The sequence below is a fragment of the Notolepis coatsorum genome, assembly GCF_963971535.1.
Source record: "Notolepis coatsorum genome assembly, chromosome: 20".
In the NCBI taxonomy this organism is placed as follows: Eukaryota; Metazoa; Chordata; class Actinopteri; order Aulopiformes; family Paralepididae; genus Notolepis; species Notolepis coatsorum.
Genome location: NC_140184.1, coordinates 55,425,194 through 55,453,142, shown reverse-complemented (window position 1 = coordinate 55,453,142; position 27,949 = coordinate 55,425,194). Strand labels below are relative to the sequence as shown.

The window sequence follows — 27,949 nt, the reverse complement described above, 5'->3', positions numbered from 1 at the left end:
CCGTGGAAAACGTGGACAGTTACTCACCACCAGCAGCCATTTCATTTGCCAATAAATATGTTTAATAACAGAATACCAAAATGCACAGAAAAGTACCCTGACAAATAATAAGTTAAACTGGAGATAATTGGAGAAAATGTCTCTGATTGAGCTCTGGTTGACCAGACTAAGGTTACTAGAGTAGTACAGTAGGCATCATAGAAGTCCCCTATTATGTATTAATCCCAAAGTATGTCTAACTGTCTCTGTCTATCCTGCATCTATCCATTTATTACTCCGGTTATGACCTATTTAATGTTGTAAATATATATAAAATGCTGTGTTAACCCTTTCACTGCCACACTACCAAACGGATAACCCTTTCACTGCGACAATACAGAAGGTTAACCCTTTCACTGCCACACGACAGCAGGTTAACCCTTTCACTACCACACTACAGAAGGTTAACAGTACTATACTATACTATATAAAGGGTTAACCTTCTGTAGTGTGGTAGTGAAAGGGTTCAAGTGGAACACCACTTTGAAAAATGAGCTACTCTCTCCCAAAACCAGAAACCAGAGAAGTATGAATCAAACTTGTGATGCTTTCCATTCTGAAACAGAAAATGTACCTATGAACTTCCCCTGGGTGTCTCAGTGTTTATATATCTATGGTCCCAGTGTCATCTATAAAATCTTTCCCAATGTCTTTCATGACTTTATACTTGATGACATCACAAGTTTGAGTTTTAGCACGTATTTTTGGGATTTGGGAGTGAGTTGCAAATTTTCACTAATATTTGTGTCTTAGACCAGAGGATTGTATGTAACATGTATGCATGTATGTATATAACATGTATGCATTCTGACATTGGACATAGTTCCCCTTTAACTGTACTGTCCCGGGACCATAAAGAAAAACACCATTGAATGCATGCTGATCTAGCTCTATTTTTCCTCCCATGTCATAAAGTAGTACCACCACAGGACTACAGGGTTTATATGTGTGTCACTTGTTCAGTGGTCTTTGGTTAAGCGCTCCATTGTGACAGGTCTTTATGAATACAGGATCAGTAATGCATTGTGTATTCAGCGATAGAGTACAGTATCTAGGGAGCCACAGTGGATGGGTAGTGAGTGCATGATGGAATATACAGTAAACGTTTGGTATAGAAGATCACGGTCATGCGAGTTCCATGGACCACAGTTTCACAAGAAGAACACAAACACAGATGGCACACAGCCAGCATGATAGACATTAGTGCTCATAGATGTCGCTGTGGACCAAATGCTGGCACAGTACATCACAACCAACCACGCATGAGTAGAAGGGGCGCCAGACATCAGACATCAGAGCAAAACAATTTAGACTTTTATCTGCACGACACAAACAGCACCACAACATGATAACACGTGTTCATGCAACCAGTAGGATACAGTTTTATGGTCTCATCGTGGATCAGGATGTGAAAATCATTGAATAGACAATGCGGTGATGTACAGCAATATCGATTCCTCACGCGTTCCTCCGTGAATGATTAGTTCCAGTGGAAGGTATTATGTACTCTGTTCCTTCCTCTCTTTCAGCCCATTGCTGTGACCCCGCCCCTCAAACCTGTGACAGTAGGGGACAGCAAATCAGTCCCACCGGCTGTCAATCAGTCCTACAGGACATCCGGTTGGATGGTGTGCCAGCGCGCTGTCTCCACCTGCCCCCGACTGCACATGTCTCTCCAGTGTCCTTGTCCTGCCTCCAGGGCCTCGGTGCCAATCAGCACTCTGCCTAGCAAGCTGCTTTTGGTGTAGAGGCGCCCCTATTGGACAGATGGAGATGTCATTTATTCACCTGGGAGAATAGCTATTTCTTTTTTATCCACTTTTTCTCCTTACTTTTTCTATTTTTCTCCCATCCCAATTTCGTATTTCCAATTCTCCCCTCCCCTGTCTTGAACGTTGCTCAACTAAGCCTGCCACTGGTCGGTCGTAGGGAGGATAGAAGCCTTGCATCACGTGTCCCCTCCGGTACACGAGGAGGCAGCCTGTTGCATCTTTTCACCAGACAGCGCGGATTCTCAGTGGCGAGGTGTAACGCGTGGGAGGCTCACACTACCCCCGCTACTTCCTGTCTCTGCTGTGCAGGCGTCCCCCAACCGACCTGTAGTAGTCGCTGTCCACAACGTCCAATCCCCACCCATCGACTTCCACCCGCTACCTCTGCCAATTGAGATAGTATGACGACTGGCCCAAGCCGGAGGCAATGCTGACACCGGGATTCGAGACCGGAGTCTCTTGCATTGGTGACAAGCGCAATCTCCGCTGCGCCACCTAGCCGCCCGAGAATAGCTCTTTTTGAAGAGAATGATTTAATCACTCATTCAGTCAATTAGTTCACTCACTCATGATCATACACAACAAACCCATTTGTAGCATGGAATACTGACACAGGTTTTACTAATGTGGTAAATACATGGTATAATACATTGTGCAGTGAACACATGCTAAGATGGCGAGAGGCGAGAGGTCCGCCCGGAGGATGCTGGGTGAGTCTCCTCAGTCTACTGGTATTATGTATGACTGACTGGGGTGGGCCTACAGGTTTACATGTGTTTGTGTACAGTATGCTTGGTTCTTCTGTTCACAAACGTGAGATTAAAACATGTGCATATGAAAATTAACTATAGTAAAACTATAGTGTTCTTGTTTTGTTTTTAGTTTTTTTTGCACAAATTGCTAATTAATAAATTAACATAGCATTTATATGGTAAAACTATAGTGATCCATCATACATTTCTATAATAATCCACTACAGAAACGGTGAATCATGAAAGAAAACACAGGAATCTCTATTTCTGTGATAAATATATAGTGTGTAGCAGGTTCATGCCATTAGCCATCAGGGCATGGATTGACTGCTGCCAATAGTTGGAGAACTAACGGTTGGAGAACTTGAGAACTGTTAAGACTGTCTGTCTGACTCTTAACTACTAAACACTGCACGGACTCTGGCGGAATAATGTTGGAAACACTTGACACTTAACTTGATCCTTAAAACATATTTATTTATGAGTATTATCAACTTGAGCATGTATAGTCATGTACTTTTGAACTGCAAACAGAACTGTGAACATTCCAAAGACTCCAAACAATCCTCTCATGGCTTGATGTTATCTGAGTTTGTGTATGTACACATAGGTCCAAACGCAAACTGTGAAACTGCCCACGTCTGCCCACATCTGCTGCTTAACAACACAAGTTGCACATTCCTTTCACCAGATATGGAATTCCAAATGCATTTCAAACATAATTTGCCAAGTGGCTTATCTTCTCTGAGCCCATTGGTACCAAGTGGTGACTGGATGGTCCCTCAGCCACTTAGCTCTCTGTGAGCATTAGATTGTTTTGTTGTCAAAGAAGAAGCACATGTGGTTTTGAAATGTTGCCAAATGATCACTGGAAATCTGAATGAGCACCGTCTCAAATGTATCACTTCAGCCACAGTTGGTTGCAAAAATTGGAAATATTCAAATGATTTGGCTGCTGAATCAAGTCTCCTGTGGCAGAGTGATTGGGCAAATTAATTAACCAATTTCAATAGTGAATTAATTAATTCATTAATTTATTCATTCTGTCACTCATCAATGTATCCAGTCAAAGCTCCTACCTGCATGACAATGAACTCTAGGACCAATGGCAGCTGAGTGATGTCACCAGTGGGCAGGTCAAACAGGAAGGGGGCGTTCCACACAGGGTTGTTCCCACCCGCCCCTTTGGTCTCCTTGGTGCCAATCACCTTGCCACCTTGGCGCAGGTTGATGACAACATAGTGGTCTGTAGGAAAATAAAATGTTGCACTGAATGTCTGTTTGTTTGTAATATAATGTTTTTTCATAAAAGTAAACAAACAAACAAATAAATAAATATGCAACAGTTACATCCTCAATCCACAACCCCCCCCCCCCCCCCCCCCCCCCACTACCATATCAGTTTGAGGGGGGGGGGGGGGGGGTGCAAAAATATTGCGTGGAGGAATAATAGATTAGGTAAATGTAAAACAAACTTTTTATTACACCGTAGTAACTCAACATACAGGCCTATAGATTGGTTTGTTGTTTATCAACTTCATTGGTAGGTAATGAACAGTGTTGGTAAGCCATGGCTAATCCATAATTGTTATTACTGGGAGCAGTATCTGTCCATTTCTACAGACCAGGAAAAGTTTTGTGCAATTTAACAAATGTTTTTTATTTGTTTGTTTAATATCCACCATAGGTTTCTAGGTTGTGCACACTCTGTTATGACATTGCAGAGAAACCCATCTTTTGTATGCCAATATTCATAAACAATATGCTAACACACCTTTTAGAGCATCCAAACATACACAATTATTTTAGCTGCCACGTGATATTTTCTATTTTTTATTTATTTTACCTTTATTTTAGCAGGATAGTCTCTTGAGATAGAGATCTCAAAGAACACAAAGAACACAAAGAAACAGAACAGGGGAACAAGGAAAATAGGAGATATTGTCACTACAAAACCTAAAATGATGCATTTGAAATGTTGAGCCCAAATACACATGAGCTCTTTATAGAATAAAACATGCACTGTGATTTAAAAGTTGACCATATGCACGTACATATTCACATTATTGTGGGGTTAGGGTGATTTCCTATTTGATATTTGGAAGATGGGTTGAGCCTTCAGTATGAGTACAGCTGAAAACAGGACAAAGGGACCTTGAACTGGGGCATATCGTGACGTCTGTTTGAGAGATTGTGAATAGCGAGAGAAAATGGATTAGTTAGTATGCCGGGCCGGTGAAGATGAAGACTGTGGCTCCCCTCTGAGGAGTCGTGGTGCTGGACTTATACTCCTCCTTCATTCACCACACAAGAACTCCATGGCCACAAGGAAGCTACCACTATACTGTAGAACTTAATAGAGTATACTCACATTACCTGAAATAAACTACACACGCTGAGCTGTTGTGGCTCTTTCAAACATCCCCAGAACTGGCTTGAACCCCTCCTCTCTTTTGACCCTTTACATACTTGCTTGGGATTCTGCATGAATCCTTCTAAATAAAATGGGTAATTGGTTTTAAATATTCAAATAATAAAATAAAATAAAGTAAAAAAAAAAAAAAAAAAAAGCAATAAAGCAGGTGTTTGTCAGACTCCCTGGTTGCTGCCTCCTAGCCAGGGTGTGATCTTCAGAGATGTATTTCAGACGTGGTGATCATGTGTGAGAGGGGGGAAATGACAGGCTTGATCAGTTCCTAATCTGATTATACCATGCAAGACAATTGGGGAGCCAATGCTCTGAAGATGACCGGGACACTACTGGAGATGGTTCTGAGCCCAGTGTGTGTGATGTTATACAGTACTAGCAATGGAACATGTGTCTGCAGTCAGTGTACCGCACACAGTCTGACAGAGCCTGGACAAAGTTGCAAACGTGTGTGTGTGTGTGTGCGTATGTGTATGGAATCCATACACACAAAAATGTAAAGATGCATTGTGTAAGATGTTTGATTATTTGAGGTGTGGACCATGTTCAAGTTCAAGTTCTTTAATAGTTGTCATACAGAAGTACAGAATACTTTCATACAAAATGCTTCTTACTGTTACGCTCCAGAGACTGTGCTAGACAAGATAGTATCAAATAACATAATATAGCATGTAAATTAGAAGAAGAAAAATGAGGTCACAGTGTTCGGTATAGACATATGTACAATGTTCTGAGTTACCATATAATATACAATACTATGCAGTGTACTAATGTACAGTACTATCTAGTGCAAAGCAGAAATGGGATGAGGTACAATTTTAGGTACAATTTACAGTAAGGTGTACGAGTTGTAGTGCAATCCTTCATCAATAAATATAAAGTGTGGGGAGTGGGTGCTACAGTGTGTTTGTTTAAAGTGGGTGTGTGCTATAAAGTGTGTGGAGTGGGTGCTACAGTGTGTTTGTTTAAAGTGAGTGTGTGCGTGTGGATGTGTGTGCTATGTGCGTTTGGTGGTTGTTGTTGTGTAGTGTTCATTCATTGTTCGTTTAGCAGCCTGATGGCCTGGGGATAGAAGCTTCTTCTGAGTCTTGTTGACTCAACCAAGTACAATTACAGTATGTTGGTATAAGCATGTACATTAGTGGTTGATTCTATTAGGTCCTCATTGCCCAGCCATGTCGAATAAGGACATTGTAGACTCAACCACCAAATTGCGTGTTTATTCCAATGTAATTATGTCTGCGGTGGCGTAGCCCTGGAGGACATATTGTTTTCAGTTGTGCGCATGTGTGTGAGTCCTCGCACTATCTCGCAAACAATATAGGGCTGATCAGAAAGTTGCAGAAGTGCAAAGATGAGCGTGTGGGAATATGTTTCACATTAGGCAACAGGAAGAATTTTTGGGAGAATTAATTTCACATTTAATTGAACATTCTCCATTGACCTACATGTACATACAGTTCTGTAGAGAGTGTTGTGGGATTTTTATGGTTCACCGAGACTAGTTCAAGTTTCAAGTTTCTTTATTAGTTGTCATATAGAAATACAGGATTATTTTATATGAAATGCTTCTTTCCGTATTGCTCCTGAGAGTGTGCTATATAAAAGGATACGTATAAAAAGTATAATATAAGTAAAGAATAGAAAGTCAAGTACGTAAACAAGTGTAAACAAAACAAAAAATTTCAATATACATATATACAACAATATACAATATACAGTGCAGAGTAGAGAAGGTAGCTGAGTTCCCATACAGTAAAATACAGTACAATGTGATCAAGTCAAGTCAAGTCAAGAGTTTTATTTGTCACGGCATACGAGTATACAATGAAATGCGGGTGGTCTTGCCCGCAACGATGTGCAATACAGTGGTACAACATATAATAGAATCCAATACAAAAAACATTGTGCAATAACAGGTAACATGGTGTGACATCTCGGTATTTGTACATAGTTATTTACAGAGCATATAGGACATGCTAGGTAGCTTTGGTAGTGCAATACACTGTTACTGTTGCTAATACTAATTTAAAGTGGCCTTTCCTTTTGGCAATAAGTGTGGGTGTGTGCGGCATGAGTGTGTGCCCGCTCATGTTAAAGTGTTAAAGTGGCTGCTAGTGTGTGTGCTCATGTGTGCTTATATGTGGATAGTTCAGTGTTCTGTGGTACTCAATGTTCATTGTTCAGGACTCTGATGGCCTGGGGGAAGAAGCTAAGCCTAAGCCTCTCTGTCCTAGTAGCTGGGGTTCGCAGGCGTCTGCCTGACCTCAGCAGCTGAAACAGGCTGTTATTGGGGTGGTGGGGGTCTTTCATTATTCTGCAGGCTCTGGATTTGCACCTCTTGTTGTATAGAACCTGCAGGGGAGGTAGTGCAATACCCGTGGTACGCTCGGCTGAGCGCACCACTCTCTGTAGGGCCTTCTTGTCCTGTGCCGTGCTGTTTCCATACCAGGCAGTGATGTTTCCGGTCAAGATGCTCTCTACAGCTCCTGAGTAGATGAGGTGAGGTGCAATGAGGTAAAATATACAGATATACCAGTATACCAATAAATATAAAATGTGTAAATATAAAGTGTGTTAAGTGTCTAAAGTGGGTCAAGTGGGTGCTACAGTGAGTTGTTTATTAAAGTGAGTGTGTACGTGTGGATGTGTGTGCTGTGAGTGTATTTGATGGTTTGTTACAAGTGTGCTTTTCATTGATTGTCATTGAGCATCCTGATGGCCTGGGCCCAGGAGTTCAAAAGTGATCTGATCAGATTTTGACTATCGGATTGGATTAAATCCTGCAAATGGGTAGTTCAAAACCAAAAAACAGGATTGGGATCACTTTGGAATCCGATCAGATCAGGTAATCGAATCCTAGCTTTAATCTGGATCAAATCTTCAAAATGCGTAGTTCAAAACTTTAACATAGGATTGGGATCATTTTGATTAAAAAAAATCAGGATTACCTTGATCCCAGTAGAAGGGTGGATTTAGAGTGGATTACCAGAACAAAATATAGTATACAATTAATTTCAAAATACATTTCAATATAAAAAGCTGGTAGTTTGTAAATTAAAAGAATACATTGTTTGTAGGCTCAGTGGTTGCAACATTTTTATTAACTTTTTTCTGTCACATTTACAGTGGCCTCTAGCCTACCTCTCAGAACAGTGCATTCAACCAAATAATAAGTTTATCATCACAAAATTATCTCAACAAATATTATATCAATCATAAATAACATTTTGAATCATCAAACAATTATCTACAAATAATAGGTCATCATATATCAACTTCAAAAGTAGTTGTTGACAATGGCATCTCTCATTGTACGACCAGTGAGTCTCTCATTGTGAGGATTGAGGATTGGTCCGTTGCCGCCGCACGCTTCAAGGTCTTCAAGGTACCAATTACCGTTGCGCACCTGAAGTGAGTTCTAATCAGCTCGCTGGAGCCCTTCATATACTCTGGGTTTCCTAACGTTCATTGTCGGGTCGTTTTGGATTTCCACTGGTTGCTGCTTGTTCCCCCTGTGTTGTACCTCGTCTTTTTCTCTCCAGGACGTCTGTTGGAAGTCGCCGCTGTTGCTTGCTCTGCCATCCTTTGGATCTCTGCCTCGTAGACCGCTTTGTGCAATTGCGCCTTGGTGAGTTTTGGAACGTACCTTTTTTTGGATACTCTGTTTTTCTCGCAAATTCCGGGACTCGGGACCTTTCTGTTTTTTGTGTGTTTTGTTAACACTGAAGAGGAGCCGCTTGTTGTTGTTACTGACTCAGCTAATCAATACTGGACTGCCTGTTATCCCGTTCGCTCGTCTCTTGACATTATCTCTCTCTCTGTTTTCCCGAGTGGATCGACAAGTAGCTGCAGAGCAGCAGAGGCAGAGGCGCAACGCCACGGTGCCATCTCTGCTCAGAAGACGAGCTGCAGAGCCGCAGACAACTCTGCCAAGAACATTTCTCCCCTTGTGCTTTTGTTGTCTTTCGCTCATTGCTATTTTGTAAATAAATACGCCCTGGTTTTTGGCTAACTCTGAACTACCTGTCTGTGCCGTGCTGTTGGGGTCGGTTTCAAACCATAACACTCATTTAGAGAAACATCCGCAGGTGGGCCTGGATCATCAACAGGGGCAAGGGGCTCTGGAGGATCATCAGTGTCATCACAAAGAGGGACACTGCGGCAGACTTCAGATTCAGCTCCTCAAAGCACGCCTTGAAGATGCTGCTCTACAGCTGCCTTTCAATGAATGAATGAAGAGGATCTGTGAAATTGTTGTTGTTGTTGCCCTATTAGATTTATTGTTTTTGATTAAAATGTGGCTTTTTATTATAATTTAAATCAAGTGCTGTTATATACTTTATTATATTCTTCTTAATGAATGGCTCTAAATTGTTATACTGTCTGTCTTCCTTATGTTGATCTTTATATCCAATAGGTGGCGATATGTAGGCTTAAACGTGCAATATGCAACTTTTCTTGAGTATCAATTTAGGTTATATAGTCCTATATTCTTGAAGAGTATGACTTCTAGATGGATAATGTGCTCTTTTAATTGTTCATACATTTGTAGGGCCATAAAAATGGACACTCAAAAAGTTACATATTGCAACCTTTAAAGCCCCCCAAATATTATATATAATTTGAAGGTTAGAAAATCTTAATCTTTCTCAGTAATGTTCCAGTGCTTTAAAGCACTGATAATCAGGATCTGGTCATCTTGAAAAGTCTGAATCTGGATCAGGGTGATCCTATCCTGAATTGCTTTGAAATGCCGGGACAAAATCTGGCTGAGTTGTCTGATCCTGGATCACAAAATATGGAATTTCTAAATCTGATCGGATCTGATTGTGATAAAAGGTTTTGAACTCTTGGGCCCTGGGGATAGAAGCTCCTTCTGAGTCTCTCTGTACTGGCCATGAGACTCCGGTATCGCTTGCCTGACTGCAGCAGTTCAAAGAGGCAGTTGTTTGGGTGGCTAGAGTCTTTGATTATTCTCTTAGCCTTACCCAACGCTTGTTGTAAATGTCTTGGAGAGTGGGAAGCCCACCTCCAATTGTGCGTTCGGCTGAGCGGGCCACTCTCTGTAGTCTGCTGCTGTCTTGTGCGGTGCTATTCCCAAACCAGGAGGTGATATTGCCTGTCAGGATGCTCTCTATTGTGCATGAGTAGAAGTTCTTAAGGATCTTCTGACTCACGTTGAACCTCCTTAGGAAGTAAGTAGGGGCGTTGTTGTGCTTTCTTCACTACACTGTCAATGTGTGTGGTCCATGTCAAGTCCTCGGATATGTGGGCTCCGAGGTACTTAAAACGGTTCACTCTCTCGACCGGTGCCCCGTCAATGCTGAGGGGGCTGTAGTCCCTGACCCCCGACCTCCTAAAGTCCACAATCATCTCTTTTGTTTTGCTGACGTTCAGGGAGAGGCTGTTCTCCTGGCACCATCCCGCCAGAACCTCTATCTCTTCCAGGTTGGCCCTCTCGTCGTTTGCAGAGATCAGGCCCACCACTACTGTGTCGTTAGCAAATTTGATGATTGTGTTGTTGTTCCGCTGTGCCACACAGTCGTGTGTGTACAGCGAGTAGAGGAGGGGACTCAGAACACAGCCCTGGGGGGCCCCTATGTTGAGAGTGATGGATGAGGAGGTGCAGTTGCCTGCTCTCACCACCTGGGGTCTGCCCGTCAGACTACTTCAGCCCTTCTGTTGTTTTTAATTTAGATATTTAGTAAATATTCCTCCCTAGATTTTTATGACGATTGTGGCTTGTTATTCAGTCAAGTTAATATTACATCATGGTAAAGGGGTCTTGGTAGCCAGCTAAGCTAACTGTAGGGTGTTCAGCTTGTCTTAGGTTAGCGCATTTAAGACTATTTTCAGTAATTTCTCAGCAACTTGAGCATTTTGAGAAATCATAACATGATGTGCAGACTTCTTGTTTGAGAAATGGCTAAAATATGTGACATGCAGACTTCCAATTGTAAACACAACATTCATTTTGTACATTTTGTGTATTATCTTTGTCTACATAACATATTATCAATATAACCTTTCAGCTCTTCTCTTGTTGGCATTTTAGATTAGATTAGATTAGATTGTATTGTCATTGCACAGCACTAACTAAGTACAATAACGTATGTACAGGATTATTATATACAGTGCTACAAGTATGGTAGTAAACCATACTAGCCAGTGGTATACCTAATAAGAGTACTGTAGGTATGGAAAATTTGGACTAGAAAACAAGGACCACTTCAGATATCTACAGATTAGAGATTACTATAATAAAGAAATAAGAGGGGACAAGGAAGGAGAACAGAATGGAATAATTAGGATGATAGTAAGGGCATACGAAGGAGGGAAAGGAAGGGTAATATCAGCACTGTACCGGGCTATAATGACCAGCAAGGGGCACACGACCGATTATATAAGGGAGAAATGGGAGAGAGAACTAGAGATAGGAATAACAGGGAAGGAATGGGGGAACATATGCGAGGTGCAACATTCAACAACAGGATCGAGGATATGGAAAGAGTTTGGATGGAAAAACATAACCAGATTCTTTATAACCCCAGAGCTGAAGGGAAAATATGCACCAACACAAAGAGCATGCTGGAGGATGTGTGGGAAGGAGGGGGAAAATCACACGCACATATTCTGGGGATGTCAGAAGCTGAAGGGGTATTGGGAGGAGATAGGGGAGGCAATGATCAGAATATTAGGATACGGGTTACCACAAACAGGACTGGTGCTTTACTTAGGAGACCTGACACACGAGGGAAAACAAGGGGGGGACAAATATTTAATAAAGATAATGTTGATAGCGGCCAGAAAAGCAATAACAAGACTGTGGTACAAAGAAGACACACCGACAATAGCACAATGGGTAGGAATAGTGGATAGATAATAGAGGAGATACAGGATATGGAGAGGATAACACACATGCTGAGGTTACAGGAAGAGAAATTTGGAGAAAGATGGGGAAAGTGGGAGGATTACAAGGGGAACGAAAACGACATCACAGAGGAAGAACCAAATGCATCACAAGAGGGTGAAGGGTAAAGGAGGAAAGAGGTTCAAGGAGGGTCTCTGAACCCATGTCACACACTTTTGACTTAGTTAGTATTTTCTGATTTTTTTTTTCTTTTTTTTGGGGCATTACAATTGTATTACATTTTTTGTACTTTATTATTTATGTCTGTTTAACAATGTTGTATTAATAATCAAGGAAGATGTGGTTTGTAAATGGGTGAATCAAAAGGCAAAGAGAAATTTAGTATAAAAGAAATAGAAAGGGCGAAGGATAAGAGAAGAAGGAAATTCAAGGAGGGTCACTGGACCCATACCATACATATTTGCCTTAGTCAGTATCTAATCCTTTTGAGTAGGTATTAAATTTGTCTATACCTGTTCAAGGGCGGTATACAATCAGTCTTTGTATTAAGTGCCTGGAAAAACAACTGTAGTGGAAACATATAACCAACAATGCTATTCATGTAACCATGTATGTTCACTGCATTCTTTCATATTGTGTTATGGGATCCATTTTTGTGTAAGTGTTGTTTGTCTATAAATGTTAATAAAAATGTAAGTTAAAAAAAAAAAAAAAAAAAAAGAGTAGGTATGGAATACATACAGATATAGATACAAGTATAGTTATATGGATAGACTATAGATTGAGGTAGGTAAAGTAAGTACAGAGAGGTAGGTAGTTATGAGTACAATGTTAGGCAGTGTAGGCAGTAGATTGAGTAAAGGCAAGTTCAGAGTTTATACAGTATGGAGAGAGAGTGAGAGAGTGAGAGAGAGAGAGAGAGAGAGAGAGAGAGAGAGAGAGAGAGAGAGAGAGAGAAGAAAGAGAGGGGGAAAGAGCAAGAGAGAGAGAGAAAGAGAGAGAGAGAGAAAGAGAGAGAGAGAAAAAGAGAGAGAGAGAGAGAGATTGTGGCTTGTTATTCAGTCAAACTAACGTTTTGAAAGCGGCGGTGATTGACACATCCTGGAGACACAGCAACGGAAGACATACAATATGTGTAGATGCAACACCCTCTTCATGCATTCGGGGAACTCTTTTAGAACAAATAACACTATTTTCCATTTGCACTTGACGACGGTTGAAAAAACATATTTGCTGTGTAATATACACATGCCCAAAACATGAACTTGGTGTTAGACTCCTACTAGCTGGACCTAGAAATTATATGTATCTGTGTTTCTCTATCTTTAGTAATCTGTTGTCTATGTCTATGGCCAGGACTGGGTTCTGAGAGTGTCTAGGAGACTGTAGGTGGAAGGGCTTGTTATGACTGAGTCTCTGTCTGAAGTTGTGCCCACAGCTCTATCAGTTTGAGCTCCAGGGGCTATGGAGGCGACCTCTGACCTTTCTGATGAAACACATATGTAGGGGACTGTGTATGTGTAACTAGGAGGGATATGCACAACTGCATTGTAAGAATTGACAATAAAGTTTGTTGCAATAGCGACTCCTACTGGTCGGTGGGGTGCCTGTTCAGCAGGGCGGGGATCTGGGGGAGATAGTGTAAACCTCTGTGTGCGTTACGCTCTCCCAGTGAAACTCCTAGCTGTCAGGTGAAAAGAAGCAGCTGGCGACTCCACATGTTTCGGAGGAGGCATGTACTGTAGTAGTCTACATGCTCCCCAGACCCAAACAGTAGGGCTGAGCAACGACCTGGAGGGAATTGGCATACCGACTAAATTGGGGGATGGGAGAAATAGTAGAAAGGTGAAAACAAAACAAAAAGGATTGTGAAAATGAATTGAAGATGTGGCAAACAGTTTCAGACTGTCCCTTTGTTTAAGAGAGTAAGGTAGGAATTAAAGGGATATTTCACTTAGTAGAACTAGTCAAGTTTCATCAGTCTTACTTCTATTCTAAGTGCATCTACAAGGAAGCTAGTGGCCGCTACTGTCCCCTCAACACTACCAGCCCAGTTGTCCAGTTCCTCATTCACTTCCATACATTTTGGGAACATTGTCTAAATATTGTACTTCTGAAGTATAAACAAACTGCTGCTGTGCAGACTTCAATAAAACAGACAATTCTGAATCAACGGTACATGTTTGTTTTGGCATTTGATGTGTGTTCTGTAACACAGAATAATATTTATGTATAGTTTGCTTATACTTCAGAAGTATGACATAATAATATTATAGACATACATAGTCCTCAAAACGAATACTGTCACCTGGGAGGACTGGTGGTGTTGACAGCAGACAACAGGGAGAGCAGTGGTCGCTAGCTTACTTGTGGAGGACTTTAGATAGAGGTAAGACTGCTGAAGTTCTATTAAAGCGAAATATCCCTTTAACACTTTCTATGCCACTCACGAGTTTTCTCGGAATTATTAATATCTCATTGAAAGCCACTCACGAGATTTCTCGGATTTTTTTTTTTTTTTTTTTTTTTAGCGATCTGAAATCATATTGCATCACGCGAGCCTACCCTAGTCTACCCGAGCGCCGCTGGCGATCAGATGTGGAAAAAAGCGCCCCCTATCGTCTCCCAGATGACATAAGGGATTTTGGAATGGACTCAATGAAAATGGATGGGGAAAAAAATCCTGTACTCCACATTTTCCAGTCCACCCATGCAGCCGGAGTACCAGGGTTCATTCAGGGGGCTCTGAGCCCCGCGGAATCATGTGTACTACTGTATCACGTTGGATCTATACACTTATCGATTTTTTCGAATGGTGATCAGGAATTGGAATACACCAGTTGGATACCATCTGATGTCAGGTATGGAATCTATGTTATCAGTGTTAGGATAATCAGACTTATTTTGATGAAGATATAAGCTGTTTTGTGAAATGGGCTCTTTCGGTTTTACTGAAAAAATCTAAGAGGAAATGAACACGGCGATTATCCGTGCGCGGCTCGAATGGGCGTGCGTGTACGTATAATATTGATCATCTAGCGTTTATTTGAAAACGATTCATAAATAGGCCGACAAATATCAACTTCTGGAATATTCCAGTAAAAGGCGATTATCATAGAATGCCCCAGAATGGACTGTTTTTTACCTCAAAACGGGTGCTTTTCAAAATGCTCTCAAACGGAAATGAAGCGATAAAAAACCAATCTGCCTTGACAGCACTGACTGGAAAAGGATTCTTTGATAAGCGACGGGCAGATTAGACACATAGCCATAATTTAAAACATAGATTAGGCGATATTAACGATAACATTGGCGCCGATGGTGGCATTCAAGCGCTAACTCTGGCGTCACCTCGTGGCATAGAAAGTGTTAAGAGCTAAAAGAGGAAGGAATTGTTCCACAGCCGTTACAGTAGAAATGGTTTTGAAAGCTGTAGTGAAGATAAGATAAGTGTGGCTCTACGTAGACGTGTGAGGCGTGCGTGTGAGCTTGGCCAGGTTCTCTTACCTGGGGCCCTTGGCATGCGTGTGAGCTTGGCCAGGTTCTCTTACCTGGGGCCCTTGGCATGCATGTGAGCTTGGCCAGGTTCTCTTACCTGGGGCCCCTGGCATGCGTGTGAGCTTGGCCAGGTTCTCTTACCTGGGGCCCTTGGCATGCATGTGAGTTTGGCCAGGTTCTCTTACCTGGGGCCCCTGGCATGCGTGTGAGCTTGGCCAGGTTCTCAGCTTTGCGGACCATCACTTTGATGCGCTGCGCCAGTGTCTGGTACTGGAGCAGAATGAACAGCTGGCCCAGGGCCCGTGGAGAAGACACTGAGCTCTTCCTGTGGCCCAGTGTCTCTTGGGAACTCATGCTCTGAGAGAAAGAAGCAAGAAAGAAATAAGAAAATAAGAAAAAGGGGGGGGGTTCAAGTTAAAGAGGAACCAAAGTGTTCTTTCACCAAACAGATGTCCGCTGTCTCCTGGGGGGACTGAAAACCAAGTGCAACCGAGGGTAGAATAGGGTGAAAATCATTTAGCAACATGCTGCTCAACACTGGAAAGGTCCACGCAAATCTTTCATTGAAATGTCATCTTCCCTGAAATTTCCATGAGATTCATGCGATGAAAGGCATAATGAATCTCATTAGCTGTTTGCTTAGGACCCAGAGAGTCATGAGACCTGCTGGATGCATGCTGTGTGCAGCTGCAGGGCTGGCAGTGCATGTTGGAGGTCAGTGGAGTGTGAGAGGCATTTCATCTAAGCCTCAGTTCACTGCCTCTGTCTGTCGCTAGCACTTGGCCTGAGGGACCATCACTCAACCTGGTGGAAATGTTACTTTGTAAGCATCTCAAAACACTTTATTTGTATTAGATTAGATTAGATTATTTAATGACCACCCAGCCAGGCTGGTGGAATTTGTTTTCAGTGCAGCATTGTTACAGCATTGTTCCAACATAGAACATAGAACATATAACATCACTTACAATACGTACATACTACATGCAGTTAAATACATAAATACATAATTACAAGACCACAATATCAAAGTGTATGTCCATGTCCATAGCAACAGAGGTAGGGGGGGTTGCAGGGGGGTTGCTACAGGGAGTTCAGTGTCCGTATGGCAGTGGGGAAGAAGCTGTTTTTAAAGCGGGATGTTTTGGTGGTCAGGGATCTGTAGCGCCTCCCGGAGGGCAGCAGCTGGAAGATGTGGTGTGCTGGGTGAGTGGGGTCAGCGATAATTTTTCTAGCTCTTCTTATTGTGCTTTGGCCGTGGAGTGATTCGAGAGATGGGAGGGGGGTGCGGATTATTTTGGAGGATTTATTGATTATTTATTTGGAGTTTGTTTTTGGAGTGTGTGTCCAGACTGCTGTACCAAACTGTTATGGAGAAGGTGAGGATGCTTTGAATGATGGCCTCTATCTTCTTGTGAAATAGATTTTTCAGACAATTGGAAATGAGACGATCCTATTGAGGGTACAATAATGAGTAAAATGTTTTGTTGGAGATTAGATTCAAGTTTCAAGTTCAAATTTCTTTATTAGTTGTCATACAGAAATACAGAATACTTTTGCATGAAATGCTTCTTTCTGTTTTGCTCCTGAGAGTGTGCTAGATAAAATAACAAGATAGTGTAAAATAGTATAATATAAGTATAAAATAGAAAGTCAAGTATGTAAACAAGTGTAAACAAAACTAAGAAATTCAATATACATATATACAGTATATGTACAGTCTATACTTCTGTACAGTCTATACAGTCAGCTACTATACAGTACAGTGTAGAATGGTGAGGTATAGCTTAGCTTGTGGTGCCACCTTGTGGTGGTGAGGTGCAATGAGGTGCATGGGATTGATGCCAATAAATATAAAGTGTGTGTTAGTGTCTAAAGTGGGTAAAGTGGGTGCTACAGTGTGTTGTTTATTTAAAGTGAGTGTGTGCATGTGGATGTGTGTGTTGTGGGTGTATTTGATGTTCTGTTATTGTTCATTGAGCATCCTGATTCATTGTATTAACTAAATGTTTTATTACCGGAACATTATCCAGTGCAGTTATAAAAAAAAATATATATATATTGTGGCAGATCTCCCTCTCTCCGTGTGTATCCCCTGACCGTCTGATAACCTGGCTACGAACTTTATTGAGCATCTCTGAGTATGTGTGACTCAAACGGTCCTCCCTGCCTGGACCACTCACGTGATAGAGTAGGTGTCTGGGGGGGCGGGGGGAAGTCAGTGGAAAGAAACACATTGAAATATTTTTCCTCATTGATGTTGTGTCAATACGTCATTTTTATATTTTTTATTTAGTTTAAGGCTATTAATAAACAACAACATACCAATGTTCTTGTTCTTGTTCAAAAAGATGTTTTGGAAAATTAAACCAAAATTGTCCTTGTTGTTTTTGTTTGAAAATCTGAAAGGTCTTGAATTTGTGATTTGTGGCTTTCTGCTAATAAGAATAAGGGAATCCTTACTGTACTAATAGTCATAGATTTTTTTTTAATCCTCTTTTTCTCCGCCTGATTTTCTATTTTCCTCCCATCCCAATTTAGTCGTTATGCCAATTTCCCCCTCCCCTACCTGGTCGTTGTGCGCATGTGCCCCCTACTGGTCGGTCAAAGGAGCCCTGAGGTCTACCACATGCTTCCTCCGACACATGCGGAGACAGCTAGCGGCTCTCTTTTCACCTGACAGCGCGGACTCTCATTGGTGAAGTGTAACGCGTGGGAGGTCACACTGCCTTCACCACTTCCTGTCTTTTGCTGTGCAGGCGCCCTGACCTGACCTGTAGGAGTCGCTGTCCACAACGCCAGATTACCACCCCATCGATTTCCCTCCCGCTAACTCAGCCAAACGAGTTAGTATGATGGCTGGCCCAAGCCGGAGGCAATGCTGACACCCGGATTCGAGACCGTTAATAGTCATAGTCATAAAAATTATGTTAAAGGAATATGGGACATATTAAATAGTATTATTAGAAATAAACCAACCAACCTAGCTTACCCTGACTATTTTACAGAAAAGGACATAAAGATTACTCTTATAAATGAGGTAGTGGATGGGTTTAACAACTTTTTTGTTGATGTGGGACCAAAACTAGCCAATGAAATAGTCAACACTGGGAAGAGTTTTGCGGTGGACGATTGTGGAGAAAGAAACCCTGCTTCAATATCTCTGGGATCTGTGGAGAAAGAGGACATTATTGAGATGGTAAACAAATACATGAATAAAACCTCCACAGATGGGGATGACATTGATATCTCTGGTAAAAAATATTATTCAAGGAATTGTGGAGCCACTATCTCATATATTCAAATTGTCGTTCAAAATGGGAGCATTCCCTCAAAAAATTACCATTTATAAATTACCAGTTATACCATTATTTAAAGCTGGAGACAAGCATTTGTTTACCAATTATAGACCGGTATCCCTGCTATCACAGTTCTCAAAGATACTCGAAAAACTATATGTTGCAAGATTAGACACTTTCATTGAAAAACATAATCTCCTAATGGACAGCCAGTATGGTTTTAGAACAGCTAGATCTACCTCCATGGCATTAATGGAGCTTGTAGAGGAAATAACGGATGGTATAGAGCAGGGGTGGGCAATTATTTTTCCCAGGGGGCCGAATGAGCAACTGAAAATATGTTGGGGGGCCGGGCCAAAATTCCAAACTCAATTATGAATAATATACATTTTATTTCTATATAAAAAGCAGTAAATGGCATTGTTTTGACCCCTGGTAAGAGTGTATGTTATTATTTGGCAATTAAAAGGTGAGGTTAGCTTTCAAAAATATCATTTATTCAAATAGAATTTATTTCCAAAATGATAAACAAAATGTGAAACATTAATAACAAATGGCATTTTGAGTTTCATATACTATTGAAACAAGGATTTTCTTAGCTTTCTAAAGACATCACATCATCTTATAGCAAAAATAAACAAGACATGTCACTGAACTGTGTAAAGAAAAGTGTCCCAGTTTTGTAGCCTTTTTTACTTTACATGCCTATATTAAACATTTAATGTTTTCAGAACTGTGCAAAAAAAAGAAAAAAAAATATCAAGTGTCCCATTTCACTTGTTATATTTCCACATTTTAGTGTTCTTCAGTTCTTTTTTTTCCATTCAGTGTGAGAAATCCAGTCTCTGTTGAGCTTTAACAAGTCCATCAAAGTCAGGTTGCATGTCTGAGGTGGAGATGTGAAGCACAGCTGACAGATCATCAGTGAGAAAGGATCTGTACCCTGGACTTGGTAAACGTCATGACTGAGAATGTCTGTTCACATAATGTAGGTGGATCCAAAGAGAACCAACATCTTCTGAGCATGTCTCCTAAGCGTATATTGTGCGTGTGAACATTGACATGAAAAGAAAAAAGTAAAAAAAAAAGAAAAGAAATGATCATGTAATCTTTCACGGGCCGGTCAGAATCATCCCGCGGGCCGTATCCGGCCCGTGGGCCGTACAATGCCCAGGTCTGGTATAGAGAGAAAGAAATATGTATTATGAATATTCATTGACCTAAAAAAAGCTTTTGATACAGTTGATCATGAGATTTTACTGAAAAAGTTGGACAGGTTTGGTGTCAGAGGGGTTGCTCTAGACTGGCTGAAAAGCTATATTAGTAACAGGCAGCAATTTGTTCTGATGGGTCAGCACAAGTCACAATGCTTAAACATTACCTGTGGTGTTCCACAGCAGTCAATATTGGGACCCAAATTGTTCATTTTATACATAAATGATATATGTAAAGTATCTGACATACTGAAACTTGTTGTCTTTGCGGATGACACAAACATTTTATGTTCGGGGGATGACCTTCAGCAGCTTTTAGAAGTGGCAAACATAGAAATGGACAAATTAAAAGGTTGGTTCAAAACAAATAAGTTATCACTCAATTTGAAAAAACCAACTTCATGATATTTGGAAATTGTAAAATAAACACTGATCCTCAAGTAATATTTTTATATAGGCCTATACTTTTTTTTTTTTTTTTTTTTTTTTACCACATGGTGTTGCTGGCACATTATCACTGTGGCGCTGTGCCCCTATACCATTGTTTAGGGTCACCCTTGCCTTATTGCTGCTACTTCCAGCTGGACACATGATATGTCGCCCACCTTTTTCCCAGTCTGTTTACGGAGGAGATACAGGTAGGTTACATTTTTTTGTTTCTGACAAGTTGTGAATGAATACAAGATAAGATAGATTTTCGTGTTTCTTCACTGTATTGCAGATTATTGTGAGTAGCGCTGTATTTTGTGAGTTTATTCATCTACATTTTTACAGATGCTATGCTTATTTATTAGCTCAGCTAGCTACTGTAGCTAGCTATCAACGTTTAGACTTTGTTCCTATTCCTTTTCCTTTGTGAAATTAAGTAGTTGTAGAAGTAGAGTATTAATACTATTAGAAGTATTAACTTACTATACTGTAGAAAGAAGTCTTAATTGTGTCATGCAGCACACTCAACACACACATTAGGATGAAGGAACACACTGAATAGGTGTTTTAGGCTAATCATTAACCTTTTAAGTCTTAGCCATATTTTCAGAAAATTCACCTAAAAGTACATACCCAAGTAAATGCAAGATTGCTCCACTTCTACAAGGTCCATTTACATGTTCTTGGTATCTAGGGACATCTATGGATCTCAGGGAATGTATTCCCAGTGGCAGATATATTGTGTCTGTTACTATGTTTGAGTAAATTGTAATGAATCAAAGGAGAATATAAAAAATATTATATATTTTCTTTTTTTCATCTTTGACGGTGAATAACACCATGCTAACATTGACCAGATGTGAATAATTGCCACTGAACTCATTCAGCACCTTTTTTAGATCAAGTGTACAAAAGATCCAAGCAAATTAATAAAGGGCAGATGATTTACAGGGTTTCTGTAGATACAGTACTGAATTTTGCCATCCGGACACATTTTAAATATGAATATAGAATATTAGGCCTATAAATTACCTTATTATGGCCAAGTCATACATCTACTGTATGTATCGGGCCAAATCTCCTCTTTCCAATGGAGTTAAATCTGAGGGCAGCAAATACTGTGAATGAAATCTACTGTAAAATCATTGGTAAACAAACGTAGTGCTGAAAATATACAATTTGACTGCTGTTTTGCTAGGGTTAGGGTCTTTACTCTTGGCTACATTTGAAGAAAAAAAAATGCTACATTAATTAATACGGACTGTATTGATCTATTTATGATGTGAAATAAATCTTGGCCTGGTACAGGGCCCCATCGGGCTTAAGGGTTTAAGAGGTTAATAGTAATAGAGTATTAGTACTATAGTACTAGTTCTACAATTTATTAGTTCTAAAATATAAGATGTTCTTTTTGACTAATGTTGTACTGAATCTGTGATGTTTGTATTATTGCAGGTCACATAATAATCAAGATAGTGGTGATGGTGGTGACTAATTGACCATGTCAAAAAGGTTTCTGCTAAAAGACACAGGGTGTCCAACACCCTCAACATCTTCTAATTCACAGCCTGCAAACAAGATCAACTGGTTGGTCTGTTGCAAGCCAGCTGGCACTGAGGGTTTACATGAGGCAGCAACGTTTCAGATAGACAACCGAGTTCGGACATGTGCAGAGCTCTTACAGGACAGAGAACTGCTGGCTCGACTTAGTCCAGGAGATATGGTTGCACTTGATTCAAAATATCACTGCAAATGCTTGGTGGGCCTCTACAACCGTGCCAGAAAACACAAAACTCAAGAAATGCAGGGAACCAACAATGAAAAAGTGCTATCAGGAATCGCTTTTGCTGAAGTCGTCATGTACATCGAGGAAGCATGCCTTGATGACAGCACTGCACCAGTCTTCAAGCTGGCTGATCTGGCTCACCTATACAAGTTGAGGATGGAGCAGCTTGGCATTAAGCTTGATGCTAGAGTGAACACTACAGGATTGAAGGAAAGACTCTTGGCTCAGATTCCAGATCTGCAAGCTCAGACCCCCTTCTCACATTCTCTGATAACATTGGTGCAGCCCTGACAAAGGCATGTGAATGGGACAGTGACAGTGATGCTGGGCACCTGACTCAGGCTGCAAGAATTGTGCGTAGACACATGTTTGATGAGCAGAAACCCTTCACAGGGTTCCAAGAAGGCTGCCAAAGAAACTCTGTGCCAAACTGCTGGCTCTGGTAAACATGGTCCTTGAAGGTCCAAGCATCAGAGACCAGAGTGAGTATCCAGCTACTTCAGCAGCCCTAACCCTCGCACAGCTGCTAAAGTTTAACAGCGTCAAGCACAGACGGCTTGAAGTACCCACAACATTTGCCAGCGTCAGACACAGCATTGCTCAGGAAACACCTTTACCGATGTATATAGGCCTGATGGTCCATGCCCAAACCAGGAAAAGGGAACTTGTAGACCGGCTTTCACATGTGGGGGTCAGTATCACGTATGACCGCGTGCTTCGTCTGTCAGCCCAGCTAGGAGAAACTGCCATCCAGCAGTTCCATAAGGAACAGGTAGTCTGCCCTGCTAAGATGTGTGGTGACGTCTTCACAACTGCTGCAGTTGATAATATTGACCATAACCCTAGCTCAACTACCTCAAAGGAGTCCTTTCATGGCACAGGTATTTCACTCCTTCAACACCCTACATTTGCAGGTCAAGGAGTTGACCGCAGCATTGTGATTGTTGGAGGGTGTGGAAGCCAAAAGACAGTAGGCCATTTGCCAAGCTACTACACAGAAGTCCCACCAGTTGTCCGTAGCACCACAAAGGCACATGTACCACCTAGCACTGTGGCATCTCTGAGCAGGGAAAACTCTGACCATAACATCAAGGAATAGTACTGCTGGCTAGAAATTGTGCGGAAGAGTCTTGCAAGTGATGAAGAGAACTCTGTGAATCAGAGTGTGGACAACATGTCCTGGGCTGCATACCATGCAAGTCAACAGCTTGCTGAAAGAAAAGTAATCTGCCCAAGTGTCCTACTACCCCTGTTCCACGAGAGTGCCCACACAGTGGCAATGATCAAACACTCCATGGATGTAGTCAGAAATGCAGTTCAACATCTGAATTCTGGGCAGACACCAGTAGTAACATTTGATCAACCCCTGTATGCTATTGCCAAGCAGATTCAGTGGAAGTGGCCAGAGATATATGGGGAAGACAAATTTGTTGTGATGTTTGGCGGCCTGCATATAGAGATGGCAGCTCTGAAGACCCTGGGTGATTGGTTGAAAGGCAGTGGCTGGGTTGAGGCACTGGTACAAGCAGAGATCACAACAGCAGGCACTGCTGACTCCTTCTTGCGTGCAGCACATGTTGCTCGCACCAGACGTGCAGTGGCTGCACTATATGTCCTGCAGTATCGGGCCTACAATAACCGTAATACAGATACAGAAGATGTACCTTTGGGGTTTGATGAATGGTGCTCAAGGAGGGAGGAGAGCTGCCCTCAATTCCAGTACTGGGCAACAGTCATGGCATTGGAGTTGTGTGTATTGGTCTATGTGAGATCCCTGCGGCAGTCCTCCTTCAGCATGTACCTCGATGCTCTGACAGAACTCGTCCCCTGGTTCTTCGCTCTGGACCATACAAAGTATGCCCGCTGGATCCCAGTTCATCTTCGTGACATGACTGAACTACCAACAAGACATCCAGATGTTGCCAGAGAATTTAATGTTGGCAATTTCACCATTCAGAAGACCAATCGGGTCTTCTCGGCAATCCCCATTGATCAAGCACATGAGCAAAATAATGCTTGCATCAAGAGTGATGGAGGGGCGGTAGGTCTTACAGACAACCCTAGTGCCCTCCGACGGTGGATGGTAGCTGGCCCTGAGGTTGCAGCGCTGATTGAGGACTTTGAAGATGCTCACCAGCTCATGGGAAGACAAGATGGGGTGCTCCACCATGATCAGACAGCAAGTGTGCAGAAAGCATTTCGAAAAGATGTCTGCTCACTCGTCAATGTAATAGAAGAACTGGGCAACCCATTCTAAGAGGAGAGTGAAGACCTGCTTGTCCTTTACAGCAAAGAGATTGCAGATCCATCTGCAGTGGAGACTGTTAAGAACGCACAGAAGATTGGCCAACACCAGTTCCAAGCATTCACAAAGGAATGTCTTGTGGAGAGAACAAAACCCAATGATGACACAATCCACCGCAACCGGTTGAAACTGTTTGTTGGCTCAACGCCAAAGACAACAAGTAAGGAGAAGCAGCAGCTGACATCAATGAAAAGTGATGTTGAGTTGTTTTCACGACTCTACATTAGCTGTCAAACAAGAGATGGAAACCTGGAAGACTTCTTCCAGCATGAGAACCAAGCATGGCCACCAGCACTCTCTGATGGAGGAAGATTACGACTTGGGACCAAGAGTGACCTTCTGAAATGCCTGGAGGACCTATCTCCAGCTCAGACTAAAGCCCCTGATGCTACCTGTGTAGTTCTTGATGGAGCTGCCATGATTCAGATGATGAAGCCAGCAGGTGCCAAGACATTTGATGAATATGCCCAGCAGGTTTTCATTCCAGAGCAGAGAGAACTGATAAAAAGTAGACTGGGTAACCTGAACGTAGAAAATAACACTGCAGTAAAGAACCTGGGGGTTATTATTGATTCTGAATTGAATTTTAATACACACATTAATCATGTCACGAAGATTGCCTTCTTTCATCTTAGAAATATTGCACGAATTAGAGCCTATGTGTCCCTGGATGATGCAAAAACGCTAATCCACGCTTTTGTTTTCTCTCGGCTTGATTATTGTAATGCACTTTATTCTGGCCTTCCAAAGAAAACAACTGACAGATTACAACTTGTCCAAAATTCAGCAGCCAGAATTTTTTAACTAGAACTAAGATGAGGGAACATATTACTCCAGTTTTAGCTTCACTGCATTGGCTCCCAGTTGTCTTTAGGATTGATTTTAAAATTCTCCTGCTTGTTTTTAAAGCTCCTAATGGTCTGGCACCATCTTATCTCTGCGACTGCTTACATAGATATGTTCCAAACCGCCCCCTCAGGTCCTCTAGTGCGGACCTGCTCGAAGTGCCTACAATGAAATATAAAAAATATGGCGAAGCAGCCTTTTGTTTCTATGGGCCGACAGCGTGGAATAATCTCCCACTACATATAAAACAGGCAGCCTCTGTGGATAGCTTTAAAGCACAACTCAAGACATATTTTTATACTCTTGCTTTTAGCTGATTTTAAAATGCCTGTTGTCATTTATGCTTTTTAGCTATTTTCTTAATCATGTTTTGCTGGTCTTAAAATCCTGCTTTTCCTTACTTTTTTTTTTGCTTTATTGTAAAATGTTGTGTTTTTATTTCTTTGCTCTGTTAAGCACTTTGAGCTGCACTCCGTGTATGAAAGGTGCTATATAAATAAAGATTATTATTATTATTATTATTATTATTATTATTATTATTATTATTATTATTATTATTATTATTATTATTATTATTATTATTATTATTATTATTATATCTATTCCCAGCTGTGCAGTGTGTCACGTGTGGACCTTGTCTGGGATACTTACAAGGATGACTCCTTGAAAGGCACAGCAAGAGCCAAGCGTGGAAAGGGTGTAAGGAGACGTGTGGTTGGGAAGGCTGCCATACCAGGAAACTGCGGGTTGACAGTAACAAGACAGAACTATTCAGCTTCCTATCCAAGGTCCTCCTTCAGGTATTCAGTGAGGAAGACAAGGAGGTTGTCCTCACTGATGGGATGGGGGTGCTCAGCACACAGCCACTGCAGCATCTCCACACCCTGGCCCCATGCAGCCATGAAGAAGCAGATAGTCGAATGCTACTGCATGTATCACACGCTGCACTGCATGGCCACCACCAATTGCTTATTCGCACTGTTGACACTGATGTTGTGGTCTTGGCTGTGTTTGCCATAACACAACTACCAGCTGGATGTGAACTGTGGCTAGCATTCGGAACTGGCAAGAGCTTTCGCTACTTGGCAGCCCACCAAATAGCTGCGTGCCTCGGACCAGAGATGTCATGTGCCCTTCCAATGTTCCATGCTTTGACGGGCTGTGACACTGTATCCAGTTTTGCTGGACACGAAAAGAAGGCAGCATGGTCAACATAGAAGTCACTGCCGGACCTGACAGATGCACTACTGATGCTGGCAAATGGACCAAAGGAGATCCAAGATGATGCAATGAACATTATTGAGAGGTTTGTCATACTTCTATTTGACAGAACCTGCACCTGCACCAAGGTGGACCAGGCAAGAAGGAAACTCTTTCCACGTAAAAGCTTGGCACAGAAAATCCCGCCTACCTGAGCTGCTCTGGTGGAGCACGTCAAGAGAGCAGTCTACCAGGGTGGTTACATCTGGGGGAAGACACTGCTTCCAGACCCTGTGCTGCCATCACCAATTGACTGGGGGTGGGTGAAGACAGAAGGAATGTATGAGCCCCACTGGACGACATTGCCACAAGCATCACAATCCTGCCACGAGCTGATCTCTTGTGGCTGCAAGAGTGGTTGCAAAAAGCGCTGCAGGTACTTTTGAAACAGCACTGTGCAATACTACACATACTGTAGATCTCAGTATATTTTTACTGTATTTATTTACTTTATATTTTATTCCATTTTTATTCTATTTTATTCTACTCTTATCTTAGGCAATTTGATTTGTTTTGTTATTCTTATTCGTGACCTGTTCTGTCTAAATGTTTAATGTTGAGCGATTTGCAGTGTCAAATTTCACTCAGGATAATAAAAGTATTTCTATTCTATTCTATTTTATAGGTGCAAGAAGGCTGCACTTCAGTGCACAGGCCTCTGCTTCTGTGATGGAGAATGTGCCAGTTGAACCCTGTGGAACCATTCTTCGCTACAGTTTAATCAGGCAATAGGCCCATCACCTTTTTTGGGGGGGGGGGGGGGGGGGGTAAAAAGGAAAATGTTTGATACTGTTTTGTAATTTTTTTTTGTAAATAGTTGTATATTTGTTGGATTTTTTTTTAATATATATATATATATATATATAACGGTTATAAAAACAAAATTAATAAAACATGTTCTTCACTTTAGGTTGTGTGTAAATACTATTTGTGGTGTTAAAAATGTGGAAACAATAGCTTTGGTGGCCAAAGTGTTCTATGCCAGTAATCCCTGGCAGCCATTTTTGGAAATGGTTACCATGGTTACCATGGTCACCTGTTACAAAGGGTCAGATTAAACCGAATATATATATTTATTGCTTGAGATCCCCTGTATAATACTTGTATATCGTTTGATATCCCTTGTATATTCTTTGTACATATACACGGAATATCCCTTTACCTAGGTACAGGCCAGACCATAATATTCGTTCTCCTATTGGACAGCGACCCCCTAGGCGCCAACGGCCATACCCCCAATGTCTAGTTCAAAGCCACCGCTAAGACATGTCTCAACATGCCCAGGTTTGCGCAGTAATACGAGACAGAACTGAGGTTGGCTCTAGATAATTCACCTTACGTATAAATATACGTCGCAGGTGGATACAGCAGTTAGTTAACCCAACAAGTTGAAGCCTTCACCACGAGTCAACGACCAAGTGAAGTGAGCAACCTTGCGTCTAAATAG

The 27,949-nt window shown here is 41.6% G+C and overlaps 1 protein-coding gene across 1 annotated transcript in view; it reads right to left on the bottom strand.

Annotated features, from left to right (window-relative positions):
* Positions 1–983: 983 nt before the first annotated feature.
* LOC311246957 (uncharacterized protein) overlaps positions 984–27,949 on the bottom strand; it is a 45,233-nt gene continuing 18,267 nt past the window's right edge. The window contains exons 3-5 of the mRNA XM_084337221.1: positions 15,549–15,720; positions 3,643–3,809; positions 984–1,795 (exon numbers count right to left, since the gene is read on the bottom strand). Coding sequence (XP_084193347.1) covers positions 1,646–1,795; positions 3,643–3,809; positions 15,549–15,720 — 489 coding nt within the window. The 3' untranslated portion in view covers positions 984–1,645. The remainder of the gene's footprint in view (positions 1,796–3,642; positions 3,810–15,548; positions 15,721–27,949) is intronic.